Here is a 22861-nt window from a genome sequence, read left to right as displayed (position 1 = left end):
CAATCAATATCCCTTAATCAAATCTCTACTTCTTTGAAGACATTGACCATGTATTTATAGATAGGGAGACTCCCTTGTCCTACTAGTATTACACTCCCTAAACTGGTGGAGAGTCACCATAAAAAGAGAGCCAAATGTTCTGGAAATTTCACCGATCAAAGCTCTCAAATTGTCTTTGCTAGAACTGCTTATGTAGAAGCAAAATCATGAAACAGTTTGACATAACTGAAACTCCTATCGATCATACTCCAAAAATAGAATTTCAGATCTCACGCTCTTTTCTTTCTTTCTCCTTTTTTTTTTTTTTTTTTTTTCCAAAGAAATTTAAGGATGCTAGAAGTCAATTAATTTAACCAAACTCAACAAAAAGTATTCCTTAAGCTTGTAGAACCTATGGCAGGACCTATTAATGAAAATTGCTTTGGCTTCTTGGCTTCTTGAATGTCATATTCATCACTTCATCTTATCTATTGCTCCTCTGGATTACTTTTGCAGATCATACTCCAAGGATTCTTGAAGCTCCACTATCCATAAAATTTTGTCCAAAAGCTATTATCCTTGTTTGTACATTCCTTACCTATTTCTCTTGTATATAGAGGCTATATATTTTTTATTTTTTCTGTGTCTACTTTTCATTAAAAAATAACGATCAGCTCTATAAAATAATTACAATGAATACTTCCCTGCTTATTTTGTCTTCTCTAGGTGGCTAGTGCAGGATATGGCTTGGATCACATTGCAGCAGTTGATATTCTTCGAACAATAAAGTCTGCAAATGGATTTACCATTGTGGTTATTTTGAAGCCTTTTAGCTTCGAAGGACAGAGGCGCCAAGAGGAGGTAGAATGTGCTTGGGAACCATGACATTACATGTTCCTTTATATAAAAAGCTAATAATAATTCAGATTATATGGTAATCATTCATAAACGTCATTCTTTTTGTCTTATATTTTTCTTGTGTGCAAGATTTAGTATAGTGCAGTCTCAATCTTTTAAGTTGTTTGGAAGTTGTGCTGGTATATTTCAGAATGTTTAATATGGTTTTCTGTTTGTTGAAATATTTTTTTGATAAGTAATTATATATTTCATGTAATTATATATGAAATATATAATTACAGTATGTTCACCAACCCAAAAGAAGGGTGCTGATTCGCTTGAAACAGTTCCCTAGTTTAATGGGGAAGTTCCACATGGCTATTACATTCGCAACTGGTCACATACATATTGGAAATAGAATGAGTTGTGGCTGAAAGTTTGAGGTGTTTTCACTAAAGGCCTCAGGGATTTTTTTTTATTTATTTATTTTTATTTATTTATTTTTTTTTTTCGGGGGGGGGGGGGGGGGGTGTGTGAAGAGAGAAGGTCAGTGCAAATGTGAAAGGACTAGAACTTTTCATACCCAAAAAAAAAAAAAAAATTAGTAATAAAGAGTATGCGGTCTTTTTTTTTTTTTTTTTTTTTTTTTTTAATAAGTAAATCAATCTTATTAGAAAGCGTAGAGTGGCGCAACTCAAGTATATAGGAAGTATACAAAAGAGACTTTTAAAAAGGAGAAAAAGAACAAAAATCCAAAAATTCAGAAAACCTGTAAGATCATTAATTGCCTGCATCTGCCCTTGCTTGGTCCACAAATTCTTTTATGTAAATATTGATTCCCGGTCCAACTTTGAGCTTTGCCTGATCTACGAGCACCCTCTCCGTAGGCGCTGCCTACTCACTCGGGCTTTGCCTTTGCCCTTGTTGTCAACATTTGCTTTGGATGTTGATGCTTCATGATCGTTCAGAGACTTTTAAAAAGGAGAAAAAGAACAAAAATCCAAAAATTCAGAAAATCTAGAAAAATGTGGGTTATTGTACATTGCTGTCCATATATAAAGGGATTTAATCATAATGTTCTTTAGTTCGACCATCGAAATCTCAGGATCTTCAAAACTCCTAGCATTTCGCTCTCTCCAAATGCACCACATTAAGCACAAATGTGCCATCCTCCAAACTTCTAAGTAGTGGTGTAAATTCGGACTAGTTATAACCAGCAGGGAAATCGACTCAGGGCAATAACCGACTCCGGGTAACCGGGAAACCGGTTTGTTAGCTGGTTATTTATAAACGGGTAACCAGGTACCCGGAGCCAGGTATTTGGTTTCAAAACACCTGGTTATAACCGGGTAACCGGCTCCGGGTGTGTGTATATATAATATATGTATTATTATGGGCCTATATATATATTGGGCATGGACATGGGCTTTTCTTTGGGATTTGCACGGTCCAATACTATGCACACAGCCCACTGCCCTCTCAGCATTTCTTTTGTGAAGAAGGGTCTAGAGACCCATAGCCCACTGCTAATTTTGTATCTCAAAGACTCAAATTCGAAACCCTAGCCGCCTAGCATAGTCCACCACTTCTCCTCTCGCTCGCTCTCTCTCACTCACTCGCACTTGCAGCGGTGAGATGTCGCACTTTGGGAGATCTAGCCCTCCAGACATCAGAGACACCTACTCCCTCCTCGTCCTCAACATCGCTTTCTGTATTTACCCTTTTCGTCCTCATTAATTTTCAATCTTCCCCTCCCCCTTTCTCTCTCAATCCCCTAATGCTTGCTTTTGTTCTTTTTCTAGGAACCACCACAGATGATCTCTTGCCTCTCTTCGACAAGTACAGCAAGGTCGTCTTTCTCCCTAGAGACTGAAGGTCCCTCTTTCTCTCTCTCTCACGAGCACTCACTTGTAGTAGTTTCTGTTTTTAACAGCGATGTGGTTTGGGGGAAAAATGGAGGGATTGGATACGTTTTTGTATTTCTACGGTGAGATTTTCTATTCTTGTAAATGGAATTCCGTCGGGTTTTTTTAGTAGTTCTCGTGGTTTGCGACAAGGAGATCCTCTTTCTCCTTTGTTGTTTGTGGTGGTTATGGAGGCTTTGAGTCGGATGCTGACAGCTGCATTGGATCAAGGTAATTTGACAGGGTTTTAGTGGGTTCCAGGGATTCCGAGGCCTTTGTTGTGAATCACCTATTGTTTGTTGATGACACATTGATCTTTTGTGGTGCTCAAGAAGAACAAATTCGACATCTGAGATGTATCTTCTTATGCTTTGAGGCAGCTTCTGGTTTGAGAATTAACTTAGGAAAATCAGAAATTGTTCCTATTGGTGAAGCAGAGGATGTCGAAGGGTTGGCTAATCTTCTTGGATGTCGGGTTGCATCTTTGCCTATGACATACTTGGGTTTGCCTTTGGGTGCCTCTTACAAATCCACTTCTATTTGGAATGGTGTTATTAAGAAAATGAAAAGGAGGTTGGCGGGATGGAAGCGAATGTATTTGTCGAAGGGTGCCCGGTTGACTCTTATTAATAGTACGCTCTCCAATATTCCTACGTATTACTTATCATTGTTTCCTATTCCAATGAGGGTGGCTAATCGTCTTGATAAAATTCAAAAGGATTTTCTTTGGGGTGGCATTGGGGATGAGGCCAAATTTCATCTAGTGAATTGGAACAAGATTTGTACTCCTTTGTATGCAGGTGGGTTGGGAGTTCACAATTTCATCCAGTTCAATCGAGCACTCCTGGGTAAGTGGTTGTGGAGATATGGTAGGGAGAGAGAGGCTTTATGACGATTGGTGATTGATGCCAAATTTGAGAGTCTAAAGGGTGGGTGGTGCTCGAAAGAGGTGTCGGGTTCTTTTGGAGTGGGTGTTTGGAAACATATTAGGAGGGGGTAGGAGAAGTTTCGCAATTTTGTTCGTTTTGAAGTGGGGAATGGATCACATATTAGTTTTTGGCATGATTGGTGGTGTGGGGATAGATCCTTGAAACAATGCTTTCCAGCTCTTTTTAGTATAGTGAGGAACAAAGATGCAATGGTGGTGGATAATTTGGCTGTTCATAATGGTGTTATTTAGTGGAATGTTCTTTTTACGTGACAAATCCAGGATTGGGAGATGGATATGGTCTTTTCTTTCTTCGATCGACTGTACTCCATTTCGGCTCGACATGGAAAGGATGACAGGTTAGTGTGGAATCCCTCTAAAAAAGGTTTATTTGAGGTGAGATCCTTCTATGAAGAGCTTATTAGGAAAGATGGCCCATCTTTTCCATCTTTTCCCTGGAAGAATATATGGCGTGTTAAGGCTCCAACAATGGTGGCTTTCTTCGTATGGTTAGTAGCATTGGGCAAAATATTAACGCATGATAACTTGTGTAAGAGGAATGTTATAGTGATTGAGTGGTGTTGTTTGTATAAGAAGAGTGGGGAGTCTATTGATCATTTGCTGCTTCACTGCGAAATCGCCCGGGATCTTTGGAGCTACATTCTTATTTTATTTGGGGTAGAGTGGGTTATGCCACGAACGGTGTTGGAGTTGTTGAATAGTTGGGGGGCGGCGATTGAGTGTGGTCGTGCTAAAGAAGCTTGGTGGTTAGCTCCTCTGTGCTTATTGTGGTGTATTTGGAGGGAGTGGAATGCGCGGCTCTTTGAAGATGTAGAGACATATATGGTGGACCTATGGAAGTGGTTGCTCAATACGTTATATTTGGATAGCGTCCCATCATAGCTTGAATGTTCACTTATATAGATTTTTTAAAATTATTCTCTGTTCGTCTCTTTTAGGGGTTCTCTTGTATACTTCCCGTGTATAAGGGTTGCGCCTCTCTGCGCTTTTTTTATAAATTGCAATTACTTATAAAAAAAAAAAAAAAATTTGGTCCCTCCGATCCGCCTGGTCTGTAACTTTCTATGCTTTGCTTTATACGCTTTTTCTTGCTTTTGTTGTTTCTTTTCTGTTAGGTTGGTGAGAAAATGTGGGAAATGAATGGAATTAGAATTTTTGTTGCTGTTTGATTTTTTTATTTTTGATTTTTTTATGGTTTTTTTTACCTGGTCCGGATAACCGGTTTCCACCTGGATAACCGGGTAAAAACCGGTTAACCGGGGTCCTCAATTCTGGTTTCGGTTACTGAAATTCAGTAACCGGGGACCCTGGAGTCAGTTCCTGGTTATTGGGCAATAACCGGGAGCCCGCTCCGGGTTTACACCCTTACTTCTAAGATGTTACGGCTTCCCATCTAACCTCTCTAACTTGCCAACAACTCAATTACCTTTCTAGGCATGACCCATTCTATACTAAAAAGACAGATTTTTTTTTATTTTTTTTTGATAAGTAACCAAAGAAATTTTATACAAAGTGTAAAGGCGTCTCTAAGCATACACGAAGGATACAAAAAGGACACCAAAACAGAAAAAGAAAGAATAAAGAAAGAAAACAGAACCCGCAAAACCCAAAAGGAGGAGGAAACCTAAGCACCCTAATAGGAACCAGCCCACAAAACCTAGAGAACAATACATCACAGCAAGGGCTCTCTTGCCTTTCCCCGGCTAGAACCAAAACCTCTAACATTATAATTAATCGACAACTCTAAGTTCTTCACCTCTCTACTCCCTTTAAACTTAGCCATGAAGACTGAAAACTCTTGAAGTTGCTCTTCATCAAGTTTAGACATTAAGTCCTAAAAGCCCTTTGCATTTCCTTCGTGGGAGAACCCCCAGCGTGTGAAAACATAAATCACTGACCCCTTCAAAATCACCTCCCCTCGAAGGTTCACCCACCTCTGAGGAAGACGACAATAGAGGAGGGCACCCAAACATTGGAGAGACCACAAGCATCGACAGGGCACCAACGCCCAACATCTTCTCACCCACAGACTGGGACGACGGGAGAGAAGACCCACCCACTTTAGTCGAAGGAATGACCACACCACTCGGGAGAAGGAAGCCACGCCGAAGAAGAGGCTTATAGACCTCATCACGAAAAGGCGCAGGCGCCAGAGAAGACCGAGGACCCAGAGATGAAGGAGGGACGTTGATTGCCACCACAGCCTCGGCAATCAAGTTCTCTTTCATCTTCGCACCTTTCAGCTTCCGAGAATACCTCAACTTCTTCTTGTAAAAAAAAAAAAACCTCAACAACTTCTTAGATTTCAACGGGTAAATAGGCGTCCCGGACTCTGACATCACAGGGACAGAGAAACAGAGTCTATCACCTTGCTCAGCCGCCTCAGAAGATGCTGAGCCATTGACATTCTTTTGAGATCGGGAATGAATCACCTGACTCAAAACCATCTCCAAAGGAACACGTTGAGACTTAGTTTGCAACACAAGCGAACTTCCAACATTGGGCTAGGGCTCCGGACCCTTAAAACCTCGACCCATCAAAACCACCTCAGAAAATGGCTTGTTGGGCTTAAAGAGGAACCTGCTCTTGGGCTTAAGCTGAAAAGAGCACCTTGAATGCCTACCAAAGTAGGACCTACGTTTTCGGGAGAGCCTACCACACGAAAAGCCCAACTCCAAAAGCCCCGCAAGAAATCGCTGCACAGCTCCCTCCACTTCAGCATTCGCCCTTCTCGCCCAAAAGGGAGAAAGCTTCTTCTCCTTTCCCATGTTACATCCAACTCCTTCAGATTCAGCATTAAAACAAAAGCGCTGCAAACCTAGATCAAAGAGCTTCTCACCAGACCTTGAAACTCCAACAGCACACTTCTCCATCCCTCGAGAATTGGACCCCAACTGTGATTCGAAAAAGTTACCCCACAGATCTCCATCAAAAGCCTACTCAATACCCAGTGGACCAAGAGGCATAGCTGTAGAAGCCTCCGCTTGCAGTGTTGCCGCGTATGAAGGAAACTTCGAACCGAACTTCTTCCCTGACTCAGGAAAGACAGAAGAAGAAGAAGAAAGAGGGGGAGCAGCCATGGCTTCAAGAAAAGCCACCACCACCACCTTACTCAACTCTCCTGTAAATTGAGCCCAACCTCTCTCGTCACGACCCTCCAGCAATGTGATAAGCCCATGCCGACCCCCCTCAGCATACACCACCAGTTCCAAGAAACGGCCGGCCTTGTTCTCACCTCATCGAATGATCAAGACTTGCTGAACCTCTCGGAAGGATTTGATGAAATCCTTCATCCCAATGTTGCGCAACGCTGCCACCGCCATTGCAACCAACTAGACTGCACATGGAAGACCCAAAGACGCCGGCAAAACCCTTCCTTCTCTCTTCCAACCGCACCACCGCCACATCTTCCTTCACTGAGAAGAGAAAGGATTTCACCTCGACGAAGAAACGCCACTCCATACCCTCGCATACAAACCACTAGGTCCACCACCACCCGCAACCACCTCCGAGGTGGACGCTCCTGATGCACCTACACGCGTCGCTCACATCGTCGTCAGAATAGGGGATCTTAGCTAAATAGACCCCCCCCCCCCCCCCCCCCCCCCCCAAGAACCACCATAGATGAGAGACAATAGACCCGAATCACTAGAAGGAAGGAGCGCCTACCAACTCCGGTAGAAACCAGCAGACAAACCTCCAGCGGCTTCCTGAGCAACTCAAGAAAGGCCTACAAAGACTGGGAAAAGGATGAAACTGAAGTGTAGATAGACAAGATTAAAACAAAAGAAATTCCAAGTTCATATACCTAAGGGCTTAAAGGTATCACAAAGATGGAAAATTGAATTCTATAAAATTCTCTTGCCACTTTACAATGAAGAAGAAGATTATCTATAGACTCCCCCAACTTCTCATGTAAATACAACCCTAACCCACCACTATGATGTTCCTCTTCCTTAGATTATCCAATGTCAAGATCTCCCAAGTGCCGCCTTTTGAAGATGGAGACTACCTATTTGCCATGATTTTATTCTCTTATTTATTTCTATTATTCTGATTGTAATCTCTTAATAATTCATTTCCCATCCTCCAAACTTCTAAGATGTTACAGCTTCCCATCTAACCTCTCTAATTTGCCAACAACTCAATTACCTTTCTAGGCAGCCCATTGTAAACCAAAAAACCAAAAAGATGAAAAATCGAAACCCATAATTCTCTTGCCACTTTACAATGAAGAAGAAGATGATCTGTAGACTCCCCTCACTTCTCATGCACATACAACACTAATTCACTATTATGATGTTCCTCTTCCTCAAATTATCCAATGTCAAGATCTTCCGAAGTACCACCTATTGAAGATGGAAACTACTGATATAGTAAAATGCTGAGTCTTGAGACTTAAATAATCAATTCCCATTAGAGGCAATAATATTTCAAGGGGATATTCTTGTCTCAATAGAGATTATAGATTCCACCTTGAAGGTTCGTCTTGTTACAACGCTAAATGCAATTACCCAACGTATTGAGGTTTTGACTCCTAGGTACATTAAAGCAACTTACACTTTATGCTTAAGTTCATAGTCCTCCCAGGATTAAGAGTCACTGCTATTATCACACGTGAAGAGTGTGTGGAGGACTCAGGCTCCTTCGAGGGTGGCGTTCTTTGCGTGGTCGGCAGCCCTTAGTAAGATTCTTACAGCGAATAATCTCAGGAAGCGAAAGATCATCATTGTGGATAGATGCTACTTGTGCAAAAGAGACGGGGAAACTGTGGACCACCTTCTTCTTCATTGTGATGTGGCTTCTACTTTGTGGAATCATGTCTTTTCTCGGTTTGGTATGTCTTGGGTTATGCCTAGGAGAGTTGTCGATTTATTTTCTTGTTGGTGGAAGGCGGGTAGGTCAAGGAGTGCTGCAGTTTGGAAGATGGTGCCTATATGCATTCTTTGGTGTGTTTGGAAGGAGAGAAATCTTAGGTGTTTTGAAGACTTGGAGAATTCCATGGAGAATATTGTTGCATCGTTTTTACATTTGTTGTATCTTTGGACGGAGGCTTTTTTGTCACCTGTGTCTATTAGCTTTTCTGATTTTCTTGTTCGTTTTTCTTTGCCTTCTTAGGCGTTTCCTTGTGTATACTTCTAGTGTACTTAGAGGGGCGCCTTACGCTTTTATTCTTTATATAAAGTTTTATTTACTTATCAAAAAATGAATAATAACTCACAGGAGGCTAGTTTAGTGTATTCCAAATACACCAACATATCAATCAGTTTTGTCTTCATTTCCATGATCAAGACATAGTTCTCCCCAATACCATCTCTTTCCAAGTCACATACAATACTCCACACAGATCATGCAACACTCTGCACACACACTTACAAGAAACATTAGACCAATACACTTCCCCACACAATAGACACAACCCATAACCGAAATACACTATCCAACACCTTCAGAGACCCTTCTTGCTCGAGTCGCGGCAACTGCATGTAGAATCTCACAATAATTTGGCTTTCTAGCTTGCTCATCTAGTGAGTGTATATTGGAGTATATATAGAGTTTACAAGATGATGTAGTTTACATGATAGGCTTCAGCTTCTAGTATTCTAATCTAACACCAACTCTTAAATAGAATTCTAATTACAAGTAAACCTCCTCAAGATAATCTAATCCTTATTAGCCGGTTGTGTTATCAACACTCACTAGGATGTTGATCAACCGGGAGTCTTATCAACACACTCACTAGGAGTCTTAAATGACTGAGACACACTAGGAGTGTGCTGTGCGTTAATTTCCTCCCGCAAGCTCAGCTGGAGTGAGCAGACGTTGAGCTTGGAGGAAAGGAGTTGAAACCGTTTGGAAACAAGAGGCTTGGTCAACACATATGCAATTTGATCAGAACTCGAAACAAAGTGAATCTCTAAGAACTTGGAAGCAACTAATTTCTCGAACAAAATGGAAATCAATGGCCACATGTTTGGTGCGTGCATGGAAGACTGGATTGACGGGCAAGCAAGTGGCACCAATGTTGTGGCACCAATGTTGTCACACCAAAGATTTGGTGGAGTAGAAAGTGTAACACCAAGTTCTTTGAGAAGAGAGCAAATCCAAAGTAAGTCAGCGGCAGTGTTGGCAATTGACTTGTATTCAGCTTCTGTGGAAGACCGGGAAACAATTGGCTGCTTTCTACTCCAAGAAATCAAGTTTTTGCCAAAGAAAACACAATAAGCTCCTGTAGAGCGTCAATCATCAGGGCATCTTGCCCAATCAACATCTGAATAGGCTTGAAGATACGTTGAAGAAGTCCTGTGCAACAACAATTCGTGAGTGATTGTATGCTTGAGGTATCTAAGGATTTGCTTGACAGCTTGCCAATGTTTTGTTGGGCGATGCATGAATTGACAGACGCGATTGACAGCAAACGCCAAATTTGGACGCGTGAGTGATAAGTACTAAAGAGAACCAACCGTGCTGCGGTATAAAGATGGGTCTTCCATAGGATCACCCGTGAATGTAGACAAAACCGAGGAAGAGGCCATTGGAGATGTAATCGGTTTTACATCTGTCATATTGGTTTTGTTGAGTAAGTCCTGAATATACCTCTGTTGAGAGAGTAGGAGACCATCCTTCACGGGTAGAACTTCAATTCCAAGAAAATAGTGTAACGGACCCAAGTCTTTAACTGCAAAGTCAATGTTTAGCAGCTGTAAAAGCTCAGTAATAGCAGCAGGAATTGATGAAACAATGATAATATCATCAACATATATGAGTAAATACATAGTTTTAACTGTTGTACGATAAATGAACAAGTAGGAATCAGCCTTGGAACCAATGAAACCGAGCTGAATAAGCTTCCCACTGAGACGAGAAAACCAGGCTCGTGGTGCTTGTTTCAGGCTGTAAATAGCCTTTTGTAACTTGCATACATGATGAGGATTAGATGAGTGAGTGAAACCCAGCGATTGTGCCATGTAGACATCTTCAATCAAGAGGCCATGTAAAAATGTATTCTAAATGTCTATTTGCTTCATGGACCAGCCTGCAGAGTAAGCAACCGGCAAAACAGTTAGAATAGTAGTTGGTTTTACCATTGGGCTAAAAGTCTTACTATAGTCAATATCGGCATGTTGGTGAAAACCCTTAGCAACTAACCTTGTCTTGTGATGTTCTATAGAGCCATCAACCTTTTGCTTTAGTTTAAAAACCCATTTGCTGCCAATAAGATTATTGGCTGCCGAAGAAGGAACAAGAGACCAAGTTTGGTTCTTGAGTAAAGCATTAAACTCTACCTGCATGGCATTGAGCCATTCACTGACCTTGACAGCATTGGAGAAGCAAGTAGGCTCAATAAGAGCAGGTTTTGCAAGTAAGGCCTGAGGTAGGGGATATCTAACAATCCCATCGGTGAGCTGCCGTATTCTCTGGACATTATTCTGAGATCGAGTCCCAATAGGGTGAATATGAGGAGGTGTCAGTGCTAGATTAACATCCAGTTCTGCAGGAGAGGAACTAGGAGTAGGAGGGAGAGAGGAAGGAGAAGTGGAAGGCAAGATGGGAGGAGAAGAGGAAGGGAAGGTGATTGGAGAATAAGAGTCTAGATCACGTGGAGTAGAGAATGGAAGTGAAACGGATACAGAACTATAGGAGGGAGGATCTGGTGGGGAGGATTTTGAGCTGGAGTTTTTTGTGAGAAAAAGGAAAAACCTCTTCATGAAAAATCACATCTCGAGAGATAAAAATACGATCAGTTTCTGGATGAAAACATTTACAGCCTTTATTATGGGAGCTATAGCCCAAGAACACATGGTTTAGACCGAAGAGAGAATTTGTGAGAATTGTAAGGTCTAAGATTAGGGAAACAAGCGTAGCCAGAAACCTTGAGGAAATGATAATCAAGAGTCTGAGAGAAAAGTTTTTCTAAAGGAGAAATATTTTTGAGTAAGAGATTTGGCAACCGATTAATTAAATAGCAAGAGGTTAGACAAGCTTCATCCCAAAATTTCTTGGGAAGAGAACTTTCAGCTAAGAGGGCTAAGGTTGGATCAATGAGATGTCGATGTGTTTGCTCAACACATCCTTCTTGTTGATGAGTGTGCGAGCATGAGACACGATGAACAATACCGATTGATTGAAAATATTTGTTGAGGTTGCGATATTCGCCACCCCAATCAGATTGGACACTCTTAATTTTGGTATTGAGTAGACATTCAACTATAGTTTGAAACTTGATAAAAATAGGCATAATATCGGATTTAGAAGAAATATGATACACCCAAGTAAATCTACTAAAAGTATCCACAAAAGAAACATAAAAATGATTTCCATTTATTGAAAGAGTTGGGGAAGGACCCCAAACATCCGAATAAACCAAGTCTAGAGGATTACAAATAGTAGTAGTAGAATGGGAAAAGGGCAATTGATGACCCTTGGCTTGAGGACAGGTAGTGCAGGGTGATTGTGCCTTATTGGTTGAAACTGGAAGCTGAAATTTAGAAAGAACAATGTTGACAATCTGAAGGGCTGGATGTTCCAAATGTTTGTACCAACGATGTGATGTAGTCCTCTTACCAACGAGTGCTTGAGCTGGAGATGAAGGCACTTGCGAAGGAAAGAGTTGATAGAAGCCATTGTTAAGCTGGCCTTGGTGAATTGGAGTCTTGGTCTTGCAATCCTTGATAATAAAATGAGAAGAGTGACATTCAAAGAAAATAGAATTATCAAGAGCAAATTGATGAACTGAAAGAAGATTTTTGCATATGTTAGGGACATGAAGTAATTGCTTGAGCAGGAATTGACTACGAGAGAGTGACAAAGAAGCAGAACCAGAATGTGAAATAGGCAAACTTGTACCATTCCCTATGCGAATTTGATCTTGACTAGAATATTCTTCAGAAGAGAGGTTCAAATTCTGGAGATTGTTTGTCATGTGATGTGTTGCACTAGTATCCAAATACTAGTTTTCTTCAGGAGGAAGTGAAGACGAGGAGTAATAGGCTTGAGCATTTGGATATGTTGGAGAAGGTGGGGCAGCTAGTGCAGGATCCGGACGTTGGTAACATCAAGGAGTTGTGTGACCAATCTCGTCACAGAGTTGGCAGATTGGCTGAGAAGGTGCAGTAGGGTCTTGTGAGAAGTAAGTGCCTCTGCCTTGGCCATCGGAGGAGGGTCCTCTGCTTTGATAAGTGTTGCGGCCTCGTCCATGAAACATGGGAGCCTGAGTAGACAGATTAGCCATTGGCAGTGAAGGCTCAGTGGATGAAAGGTTGTGTTCTATCCTAGTCTCATGGGCAAGAAGATGAGCATATATCTCATCTAAGGAGAGAGGGTCCAACTGAGTGGTGATGGATGAAACAAACGGATCATACTCTTATCCGAGGTCAGGAAGAAGGTAGGAGATGCTTTCAAAGTCATTGAGATGTTGTCCGGCAACAGCAAGATTGTCACACATGGCTTTAAAGGATTGAAAATATTCCGTGATAGAAGAGCTACCTTTCTTGGCCGTGGCAAGCCTATAGTGGATATGCATAACACGAGATCGTGCTTGAGAGGCAAAAATGGAGACGAATGTTGTCCAAAGATGGTGAGAAGTTGCATAGCTGACGACATGAACAACGAGCGGTTTGGTGAGCGTGGAGATCAACACGCTGAGCAGCATCTGGTTACGTTGACACCAGACAAGGTATTCCGAATTTACCATGGTTGCAGGGGCAGCGGGAGTAGTGCTAGTATTCAGGATGGTTTGGGTTGGAGCTTGAGAAGTGCCATCCAGGAAGGCATAAGCATCTTGGGCTTTAACAAAAGCCAGATTTAGAGTTCTCCAGCTGGGAAAGTTGCTGTTGCAGAGTTTGATGTTCAAGGTGTGGTTCATATTTGGAACGGTGAAGACAACATTTGAGGAAGAAGGATTTGAGGAGGGTTGTTTCACAGAGGAACTAGAATGAGTAAGTGATGAAGTGGCAGAAGAAGCCGTGGATTCAGTCATGATGATGGTGGAAAAAGAAGAAGGAAGAAGACGTTAGTCTATAGGGGCTCCTGATACCATGTAGAATCTCACAATAATTTAGCTTTCTAGCTTGCTCATCTAGTGAGCCTATATTGAAGTATACATAGAGTTTACAAGATAATGTAGTTTACATGATAAGCTTTAGCTTCTGGTATTCTAATCTAACACAGACTCTTAAATAGAATTCTAATTACAAGTAAACTTCCTCAAGATAATCTAATCCTTATCAGCCGGTTGTGTTATCAACACTCACTAGGATGTTGATCAACCGGGAGTCTTATCAACACACTCACTAGGAGTCTTAAGTGACTAAGACACACTAGGAGTGTGCTGTGACACACTAGGAGTGTGCTGTGCGTTAATACTACATGTCAGCTCTCCACTGCCTAGTACTCTTCCCACAAACAGGTCACACTAACCATGACACATCACATAGCTACCTATGTCACATCACGCACATTCTCAGGTACAAGGATAACTCTACCCACAATTGTAGTAAACTTCCGTTCCCCCTTGTGACAATTGACTCTGTTGTGATAGTTCCAGATCCCCATGACCTATGCCCATTGCAAGTTGCTGTTTCTCGGGGTTTTTTATTTTTTATTTTTTTAATTTTATTTATTTTTATTTTTTTATGTAATAATAATTTTATAGAAGAAAAAGGAAATTCCTTGTACACGAAGAACTAGCTGCTATACAGGAGAAACAAGAGCACCAAAGATGCTTTTTATTGATTCTGATTGATTGCCCTTTTTTTACAACAAGGTTTCATTCCAAATTATTTAATTTGGAATGAAAATGTTCGCTTTGACCATTAAGAGTAGGCAAGCAGCTTCCTTTGTCTTTGTTTCTATTGCATATCAGCTCATGTTCTGACCTAAAGAGAAAAAGAAAAAGAAAAAAGAAAAAAGAAGAAAGAAAATGACGAAAGCAAGAATTAAATAGTCCATTGTTCCTTGGTGGATTATAAATTTATCTAACAATATGAATCTTCAATTGTCCTAGCTCTCCAGCTTTGTTTATTCTTGCTAAGAAGTACTCCCTAGAGGTAAATCATGTGAAGAAGCCTCTTCTAGTTTATTTGTTTGTTTCAAGGCCATGTGCTATGATTCCACATATGTTTTTTTTTTTTTTGATAAGTAATAAAAATATATCAAAAAAGCGTAAGGCGCCCCTAAGTACACCAGAAGTATACACAGGAACAACTAAACCAGCCTAAAAAAAGAAAGAAAACTAACAAACCCGCTAGACCCTAAAACCCAAGACCCGCATGAGGCACTCAACACTACATCATGTGAGCCTTCTCTTTCCAACGCCGAGAAGGTGCGCTTGCATCACCATAGTTAATGGAGCTTTTCAAGTTCAACAGCTCCCTCATACCTTTGGTCTTTTGGCACTTAATCCATAGTTTTCCAATGAAACTCCTCATCAATGGCATTTAGGATTGCCAAGGACAGATCCCTGCCCTCGTTGCCATCTATCTCTCAATCCAAGGGCATGTCGGGATGTAACACACCCAAAGGGTAAGGGGATTCTCCATCCTCCCCATACCAAATCTCATTACCTTGATCCCACACTATGCTCTCTCCATCCTGGCCAAAGCCTACTGGCCACTTCTGAGATTGGATTAGACCATTAATCTTAGAATCCTCATCCTTTTCATCATTAGGAGTGCCGCAACCACCCAAAAGGAAAGGAGTCCCTTCCACCCCAACTTCCTTAGCAACAAAAGTCGATGGCGACGCGACCGACACTTTAGGTGAGAGAGTGGGTTGCACTGACCGATTGAGAAACCCCCTTCGAAGGAATCCCCTCACCAGAGAAGATTGCTTAACAACAGTCTTCATGGAAATTGCTTTCAAGGGATCCTCCACCTTGGAGCGCTGCAAAGACTTGGTTTCACCAACAATATCTGTCCTCAATGCCGGCATAGTCTCTGCAAATAAGCTTTGATCCAAATGTACCGCTCTGCCTTCTCTAGCCCTCCTAAAGTAACTACAGTATATCTCTTGTTACAACCTTTATTTCTTATTTTTTGAAATTTTATGCTGATGGATATACTGCCTCTAAGCTTATCCTCCAATACTCAGCCACAGTTCTTGTAGCTGTGGAAGGACACAACACATCATTGAAGGTTTTCCGCTAAGCAACTAAAATTCAGTTTTCATTACTACAATATCTGCTCTTGTGTCATCCTTTAAGTTTTATTGAAAGTCTTTATTGGTTGTTAAATTGCTATTTTTATCAATTCGCTGCAAACATTCATTTACTAGTGATCTATTATTGTTTTTGGTATTTCACAGCTGTGGAGAATTTTAAGTGCACCAATTAGAATTTGTAGGTTATTCAAAATTTGTTCTTGTGATATGCCTTTATAATTCTATGACTATTCATTTATATACCACAACATTGTAACTATTAACTCAATTTACAGGTCAAACATTTGGTAGGAAACCTTCAGGAGCATACCAATTTGTTTATTGGTAAGTGATTGTGTAGAAGTCTGTTTGCTGATTCTGTAGAAAACGTTCACTGCAGAGTGAGATAGATAAATTAATGGGATAGAAGAAGATTGTCATTATTGATAATATGCCCCAAGTTGGAAGCATCATGACTCTTCTAGCTTGGCACTCGTATCGGTTAATACAATGGTCCCTGTAAGCTTACTTGGTAAAAGGAAAATTTTCATATATGTTGCATATGGTAAAGTTGTAATGCCCTGGTGTAATTATGCAATATTATAATAACCATGTGGCATTACTCCTATTCCTTGACAATGATTGGCAGCGGAAAATACTATAAAATTTTTCTTTTTCTTTATCTATTATATCACATAGGCAATATTTACCATAGCAATAACCATAACGTACTACGTACATTCATAGTGACATATTTGCATCAGTCTATCAACTTACAACTTTAATCAAAACATCATACTTCAACAACGCCTACATTACTTATACTTACGTATCAAAGTGCAAATATAGGGAAGCCAAACATTCCAAATTTCAATGCCCTAGAAGCTTTCATCCTTCACTCACTTCGGCTGCTCGTCCCCTGCAACCTTTGCAAACTAATGTTTTATAGGTGGAAACGTGAGTCCACGACTCAGTAAGTAAACTTCAATCACGAGAAGTGTATGTAGTGAGCCTTAGTTAAAATGTGGAGGCTCTATTTCGTAAAACATTTCTTTCGAAATTCTCGTCAATGTTTGTCTAAAACATTAAATTTTTTGCTATAAACCATTCTTTCGTAAACAATCTTTTGAAAAACATCATTTCGTTAAACTGCCTTTCTTAATCCTTTTCTGCAAATATGCTTTTTCGTAAACATCTTATCACAAATTGGCTTTCATAAACCCTTCTGTCCTTTCATTCATACTAAATGACATGTAGTACAGTCTCTCCTCCACCGCTGATGCTCAGGGCTGCTGGAAAACTTCACCGCTGCATCATAGCACTGTGGTTTCTCAATAAAACACCTCAGATATCATCGCCTAGCCTACTAACCCTCATACAATCGGCTATCGTCCATCCATATTGATAAGGAAGGATGGTAGTCGATCCTCACAGTGACGTCGGTGACCCAGTTGGCCGGAACAGGGCACTACCGGCACAGAACAGTGCGGAAAGCCTGATGGAACAAACCCACGTGAAACACGACTTCAGATCTCCTAAAGGGTTTCAACCAAGGGTCTCGATAGTAGCTACTAGAAACCAAGAAACCGAATTTTTGTGTGTCAATAATCCAAAAATAAGAATGGGAAAACAAAATACAAAGGGAACAGATCAATTTGCTACCAAGATGAAACATAAGAAGGAAGAATTCTTATTATTTCTCAATATTCCAATGATACATCCATACTTGTTTAGATAGAGAAGCAACACACTAATATGGAATTACAAGAGTTGAGAACATGTATGGTAAGGAAATAAAATCAAATCATATCAGCTACATATCTTCAACAAAAATGTCATATCCCCACATATGCGGTCAAGTTCAACTACTAGAAGTCAATATGTGCACAAAATGAACAAGAATAGCCTAAATAATCCACACCATTTATACACAATAATAAATCAATACATCAAAAAGTTAATTCTCATGCATAAGATAAACACAATGAACTCAATGTGATTTAATCCCTGTAAGCATACCCTTGCTCTCTCTGTTCCTTTCTTCTTGAACGACCAAAGAAATGCAAAAAAGAAGAAACCCTTCAAAAAATGCAATGGTTCAGTATGACTGAATTATGGTGTGTTTGAATGTATGCTGGTTAGTTTTATCAATCTAGACGTAGTTGCTTAGAGGAATTCTGCATTTAAGGTGATGGAGAGGCGGTGTTGGGTGGAGGCTAAGTCGTTTGTGTTTACGGTAGTAGAAGGAGCCTCGGTGGTGAGACTGGAAGAAAGGAGGAGGAATTTCTCAGGGCTGGTACTGCTTGGTGCTCAAAGTGTTGGTTGGCTAGTGTCGACGATGGAGAGTTTGCTGTGGTACCCGGGGGATAAGGACTTTGTTAGGTCCTGCAGAGAGGGGTCTAAGGTGCTTATTGTTAGACGAGGGGGTAACGCAGATGGTAGATTCCTCGAAGTGGCAGCTAATGCTGTGGGTGGCCGGAGAGGGATTATCTATTTTCCTGAAGGGTATGAGGGGCGGGGCTGGAGGAAAGTCGTTATTGAGTTGGGGAAGGTCAGAGATTTTATTAATATCTCGGATGGGCATGGCTTGCTGCGTTCAACATCAAATCCAGAGAAGATGCGGAGAGCAGGTGATGTTGATATTGAAGATTCTGCCCCCTCAGTCACTGTCGTCTCTCCCGGCAAAATTGGAGAGTCTTCCTTCGTGGAGGTTCTGTGCAGGGGCGCCAATTGCCTGGAGGTGGAGAAGAAGCTATCTCTCCCAGTGGTGCCGGTAGAGGCGAAGCAGCGTGTTCTCTCGGTGAAGGAGATGAAGCTGTACCGTTTAGAGAAGCCTTCGGTAAAGGTCCCTTGTGACCGTTGTGATGCAGAAAATGTGGAGGAAGGGATGGGTGTCAGTCGGTTGCCTGAAAATTCTGCTGCTCGAGGCAAGAAGGATATCTTTCTTGGTGATCACTCTGCAGATTCTCAGCTGACAGGTGTGGTTCACACGTTTCCCTCTCTTTTGTTGTGGAAAAGCCAGCTGGAGAAGTTGAAGGCTGATGTGGACCAAGTTCTTAGCAGAGTTTGTGAGGGGCTTTCTTCGTTTGGGCCTGGCCTTAAGTCCAAACGAGTTGGGTGGAAGAACAAGACCAAGAAAAAGAAGAGGAGATTGCGTTGGGTCCCGAAAGTCCCAAAACCCATTGTCTCAGACCCATTATCTGATTCGTCTGTGTGTCCTGAGGTGGGTCCGTCGCCGATGTCGGGTTACGGTGGGTCAGAGAAACTTCTGGCAGTCTCTGAGTTTTCCGGTGTGTCTTGTTCTATGTCGCTTTCATCTGGTCTATCTGGTCCGGAGCTTCGGTCTCCCAAACCCGTGCGAGGTCCTCGGCTTGTTTACAGGGCAGCGGTTTTGGAGGATGGTGTGGGTTCGCCTGAGTTGCTGGGCTTCTCTCCGGTGAGTCTTGAGATTTCCGGTGGGTCGGATTCTTCCACTGTTATCCCTGTTTTGGCTAGCTTGGCCCCCCAACCGAAACCCAATTCTGGGATTTCGTTGTCCGTTCTTGGTCTGGAGACCAATCTTGTTTCGGGTGTTTCTCCGGTGCATGTAGAAGATGCGTTGGGTGTCGGGACTGGTTCGAACCCTCCGTTTTCTTTGGTGGTTTCAGAGTTTTCCCCCTCTATTTCTCCGTTGGTTTCTGGCCTTTCCCGTAAGTCCTGTTCTGGTTTGGGGTGTAGGAATGGGTTGGATATTGTTTCAATCCCGGAGGGGGGAGTTTTTTCTGGGGGCTTTCCTTGTAAGCAGGAGGGTTCAAAGGAGATGTCCTCTTTTGGTGCTCAATCTGTTCTAAGGTCTGCGATAGTGGAGGGTGGTGTAGGTGATGAGGTGGAGGGTTTGGGCCTGTTATCAATTCTGCCTCTGGCAGTGGAGTTGGACAAGGATTCAAGCTTGAATGTGTCTCCTAGATGGGTGATGGAGAGGGTGAAGAGTTACTATAAACTAATAGGAGTGTCTTGTGACCAATTTGAAGATAAATTGTTGGCTTTGTTTGAACTAATTGAAGCCAGGCGGGCCGATTCTTTGGCTATGGTTCCCATTGCGTCAGGAGTGAAAGGTCAGAGGGAGATTAAGCGGTTGGATTGTTCCATTAACTATGACAAGAAGGGGGAGCAATCTTATAGAAGGAGAGGTAAGGGTAGGGGCTTGTTTGGTGTTAATGAAGCTTAAAATTCTATCGTGGAATGTTAGGGGGATTAATGAGCTAGACAAGAGATTGCGTATTAAAGGGCTCATTAGAGATTGGAAGGTTGATTTGGTGTGTTTGATGGAGACTAAAATGAAAGTCATTTCTAGAGAGGTGGTTCGAAGTTTATGGGTTTGCCATCATGTGGATTGGTGTTTTATGGGGGCTAGGGGGGCGTCAGGTGGGATTCTAATTATGTGGGATAGGAGGGTTGTGGAGAAGGTGGATGATTGCGTGGGTCGATATACGTTAGCTGTTTCGCTGCGTAACGTTGATGATAATTTTATGTGGGCGTTTGGGGGTGTGTATGGGCCTAATGATGATGGGGAGAGGAGGGTGTTGTGGAATGAGATGGCTGGATTGATGAGTTGGTGGGATAGGCCGTGGTGTTTTGGGGGAGATTTCAATGTGGTGCGGTTTCCAAGTAAGCGTTCCGGTGCTGGTGGTTTTTTTGTTGCTATGGAAGAGTTCTCAGAGTTCATTCATGGGCAGAGTTTGGTGGATATTCCTCTCCAAGGAGGGCAGTTCACTTGGTCCAATAATCAGGTATGGTCTAAAATTGATAGATTCCTTTTATCTCCGGAATGGGAAGAACATTACCCTGATGTGTCTCAAAGTCGTTTGCCTAGACTTTTATCGGATCATTTTCCTTTGATGTTGGATTGTGGAGCGCAAAGAGAAGGGAAAGGATACTTCAAATTTGAAAACATGTGGCTCAAATCCAATGGCTTTGTAGATCTTGTGCAACGTTGGTGGGAGTCTAATGTTTTTCAAGGTCTGCCAAGTTTTGTGCTGGCTAACAAGTTGAAAGCTTTAAAGGTGGATTTGAAGAAATGGAATGCGGAGGTTTTCGGGGATGTGGGGAAGAGGAAGAAGGAATTATTGGAAGGTATTAATGAGCTGGAGTGTTTTGAAGAAGCTCAAGGGCTAGATGAGGAGTAGCGGGTTCAGAAGTCAGACATGATTAGGGAGCTGGAAAAAACTCTCCTGTGTGAGGAGGTTAATTGGAGGCAAAAATCTCGGGCTCTGTGGCTAAAGGAAGGGGATAATAATACTAAATTCTTTCACAGGGTGGCTAATTCGCATCGGAGGTTCAACCATGTGGGAGTCTTAAGGATCAATGGGGCTTTGTCTTCGGATCCGGTGGAAATTAAGGATCATATTGTGGATTATTATGACTCACTGTACACCGAGCAGAGTTCATGGCGGTCAAGGGTGGATGGGATTTCTTTCTCCTCCATTGATGCGGACGAGTGTCTCTGGTTAGAACGAGGTTTTGAGGAACTTGAGGTGTGGGAGGTGGTGCGGGAGATGAACGGGGATAAGGCTCCGGGTCCAGATGGTTTTTCTATGGCGTTCTTTCAGCAATGTTGGGGGGTTCTCAAAAAAGATATTATTGCGGTATTTTCAGAATTTCATAATAGTTGCCAGTTTGAGAGGAGCTTGAATGCAACTTTTGTTTCCCTTATTCCTAAGAAGGCAGATGCGTTGGAGGTTAAGGATTTTAGGCCTATTAGTTTGGTGGGAGGGGTCTACAAAATTATTTCTAAGGTCCTTGCTAACAGGCTCAAATTAGTGTTGGGGAAAATTATTTCGAACTTTCAGAATGCTTTTATTGGTGGAAGGCAAATCTTGGATTCAGTTCTTATAGCCAATGAATGTTTGGATAGCCAATTGCGGTCAGGGGAGGCCGGATTATTGTGCAAACTGGATTTGGAGAAAGCTTATGATCACGTGAATTGGGATTTCCTTCTTTACATGCTTCAGAGGTGTGGGTTTGGGGAGAGGTGGAGGAAATGGATTAAATTTTGCATATCGTCAGTAAAATTTTCCATTTTGGTTAATGGTAACCCTTCTGGTTTCTTTCAGAGCTCGCGGGGGATTAGGCAAGGTGATCCTCTTTCTCCTTTGCTGTTTGTGGTGGTTATGGAAGCGCTCAGTAGGATGTTGTATGCGTCTATGCGCCAAGGATTGCTGTTAGGTTTCTTAGTGGGTCTTAGGGGTAATGAAGCTTTAGTGGTGAATCACTTATTGTTTGCGGATAATACCTTAATTTTTTGTGGAGCACAGGCTGAGCACGTTCGAAATTTGAGGTGTACTTTCTTATGTTTCGAAGCGGTGTCAGGGTTGAGGATCAATTTAGGCAAATCCGAATTGGTCCCTATTGGCGAGGTGGAAGATGTGGAGTCTTTGGCACATATTCTGGGCTGTAATATTGGGTCTCTGCCGATGACTTATTTGGGTATGCCGTTGGGGGTGTCTTTTAAGTCTATTTCTATTTGGAATGGGGTTATTGAGAAGGTGGAACGAAGGCTGGCTATTTGGAAGAAACTTTATTTATCCAAGGGTGGTAGGGTGACGTTGATTCACACTACTCTCTCTAGCATTCCTTCTTATTATTTATCTTTGTTCCCTATTCCTGTGAGTGTAGCTAAGAAACTAGAGCGGCTTCAAAGGGAATTTCTGTGGAGTGGTATGGGTGATGAGACCAAATTTCATCTAGTCAATTGGCATCGTATTTGTACTCCAATCAAGGCTGGTGGACTGGGAGTTCGTAATGTTATCAATTTTAATCATGCCTTACTGGGGAAGTGGATCTGGAGATTTTCTCAGGAGCGCGATGCTTTATGAAGATCGGTGATTGAGGTGAAGTATGGGAGTGTGAGGGGAGGTTGGTGTTCTTTGCCGGTGACGGGGCCTTTTGGAGTCAGTGTTTGAAAGTTTATTCGAAAGGGGTGGGATAATGTTGCCAAGTTTTTGCGTTTTGAGGTGGGTGATGGGTCTCATATTCGCTTCTGGCATGATTTATGGTGTGGAGATAGGCCTCTCAA

At 41.9% G+C, this 22861-nt stretch overlaps 1 protein-coding gene across 1 annotated transcript in view; it reads left to right on the top strand.

Annotated features, from left to right (window-relative positions):
• The window catches only part of LOC133878530 (protein ACCUMULATION AND REPLICATION OF CHLOROPLASTS 3, chloroplastic), an 88403-nt gene that overhangs the window by 19075 nt on the left and 46467 nt on the right, over nt 1-22861 (top strand). The window contains exons 3-5 of the mRNA XM_062317092.1: nt 496-560; nt 706-840; nt 16104-16152. Of these exons, the coding sequence (XP_062173076.1) occupies nt 496-560; nt 706-840; nt 16104-16152 (249 nt within the window). The remainder of the gene's footprint in view (nt 1-495; nt 561-705; nt 841-16103; nt 16153-22861) is intronic.

Source organism: Alnus glutinosa, chromosome 1 (assembly GCF_958979055.1).
Source record: "Alnus glutinosa chromosome 1, dhAlnGlut1.1, whole genome shotgun sequence".
Lineage (NCBI taxonomy): Eukaryota > Viridiplantae > Streptophyta > Magnoliopsida > Fagales > Betulaceae > Alnus > Alnus glutinosa.
This window is presented reverse-complemented; position numbering and strand designations above follow the sequence as displayed.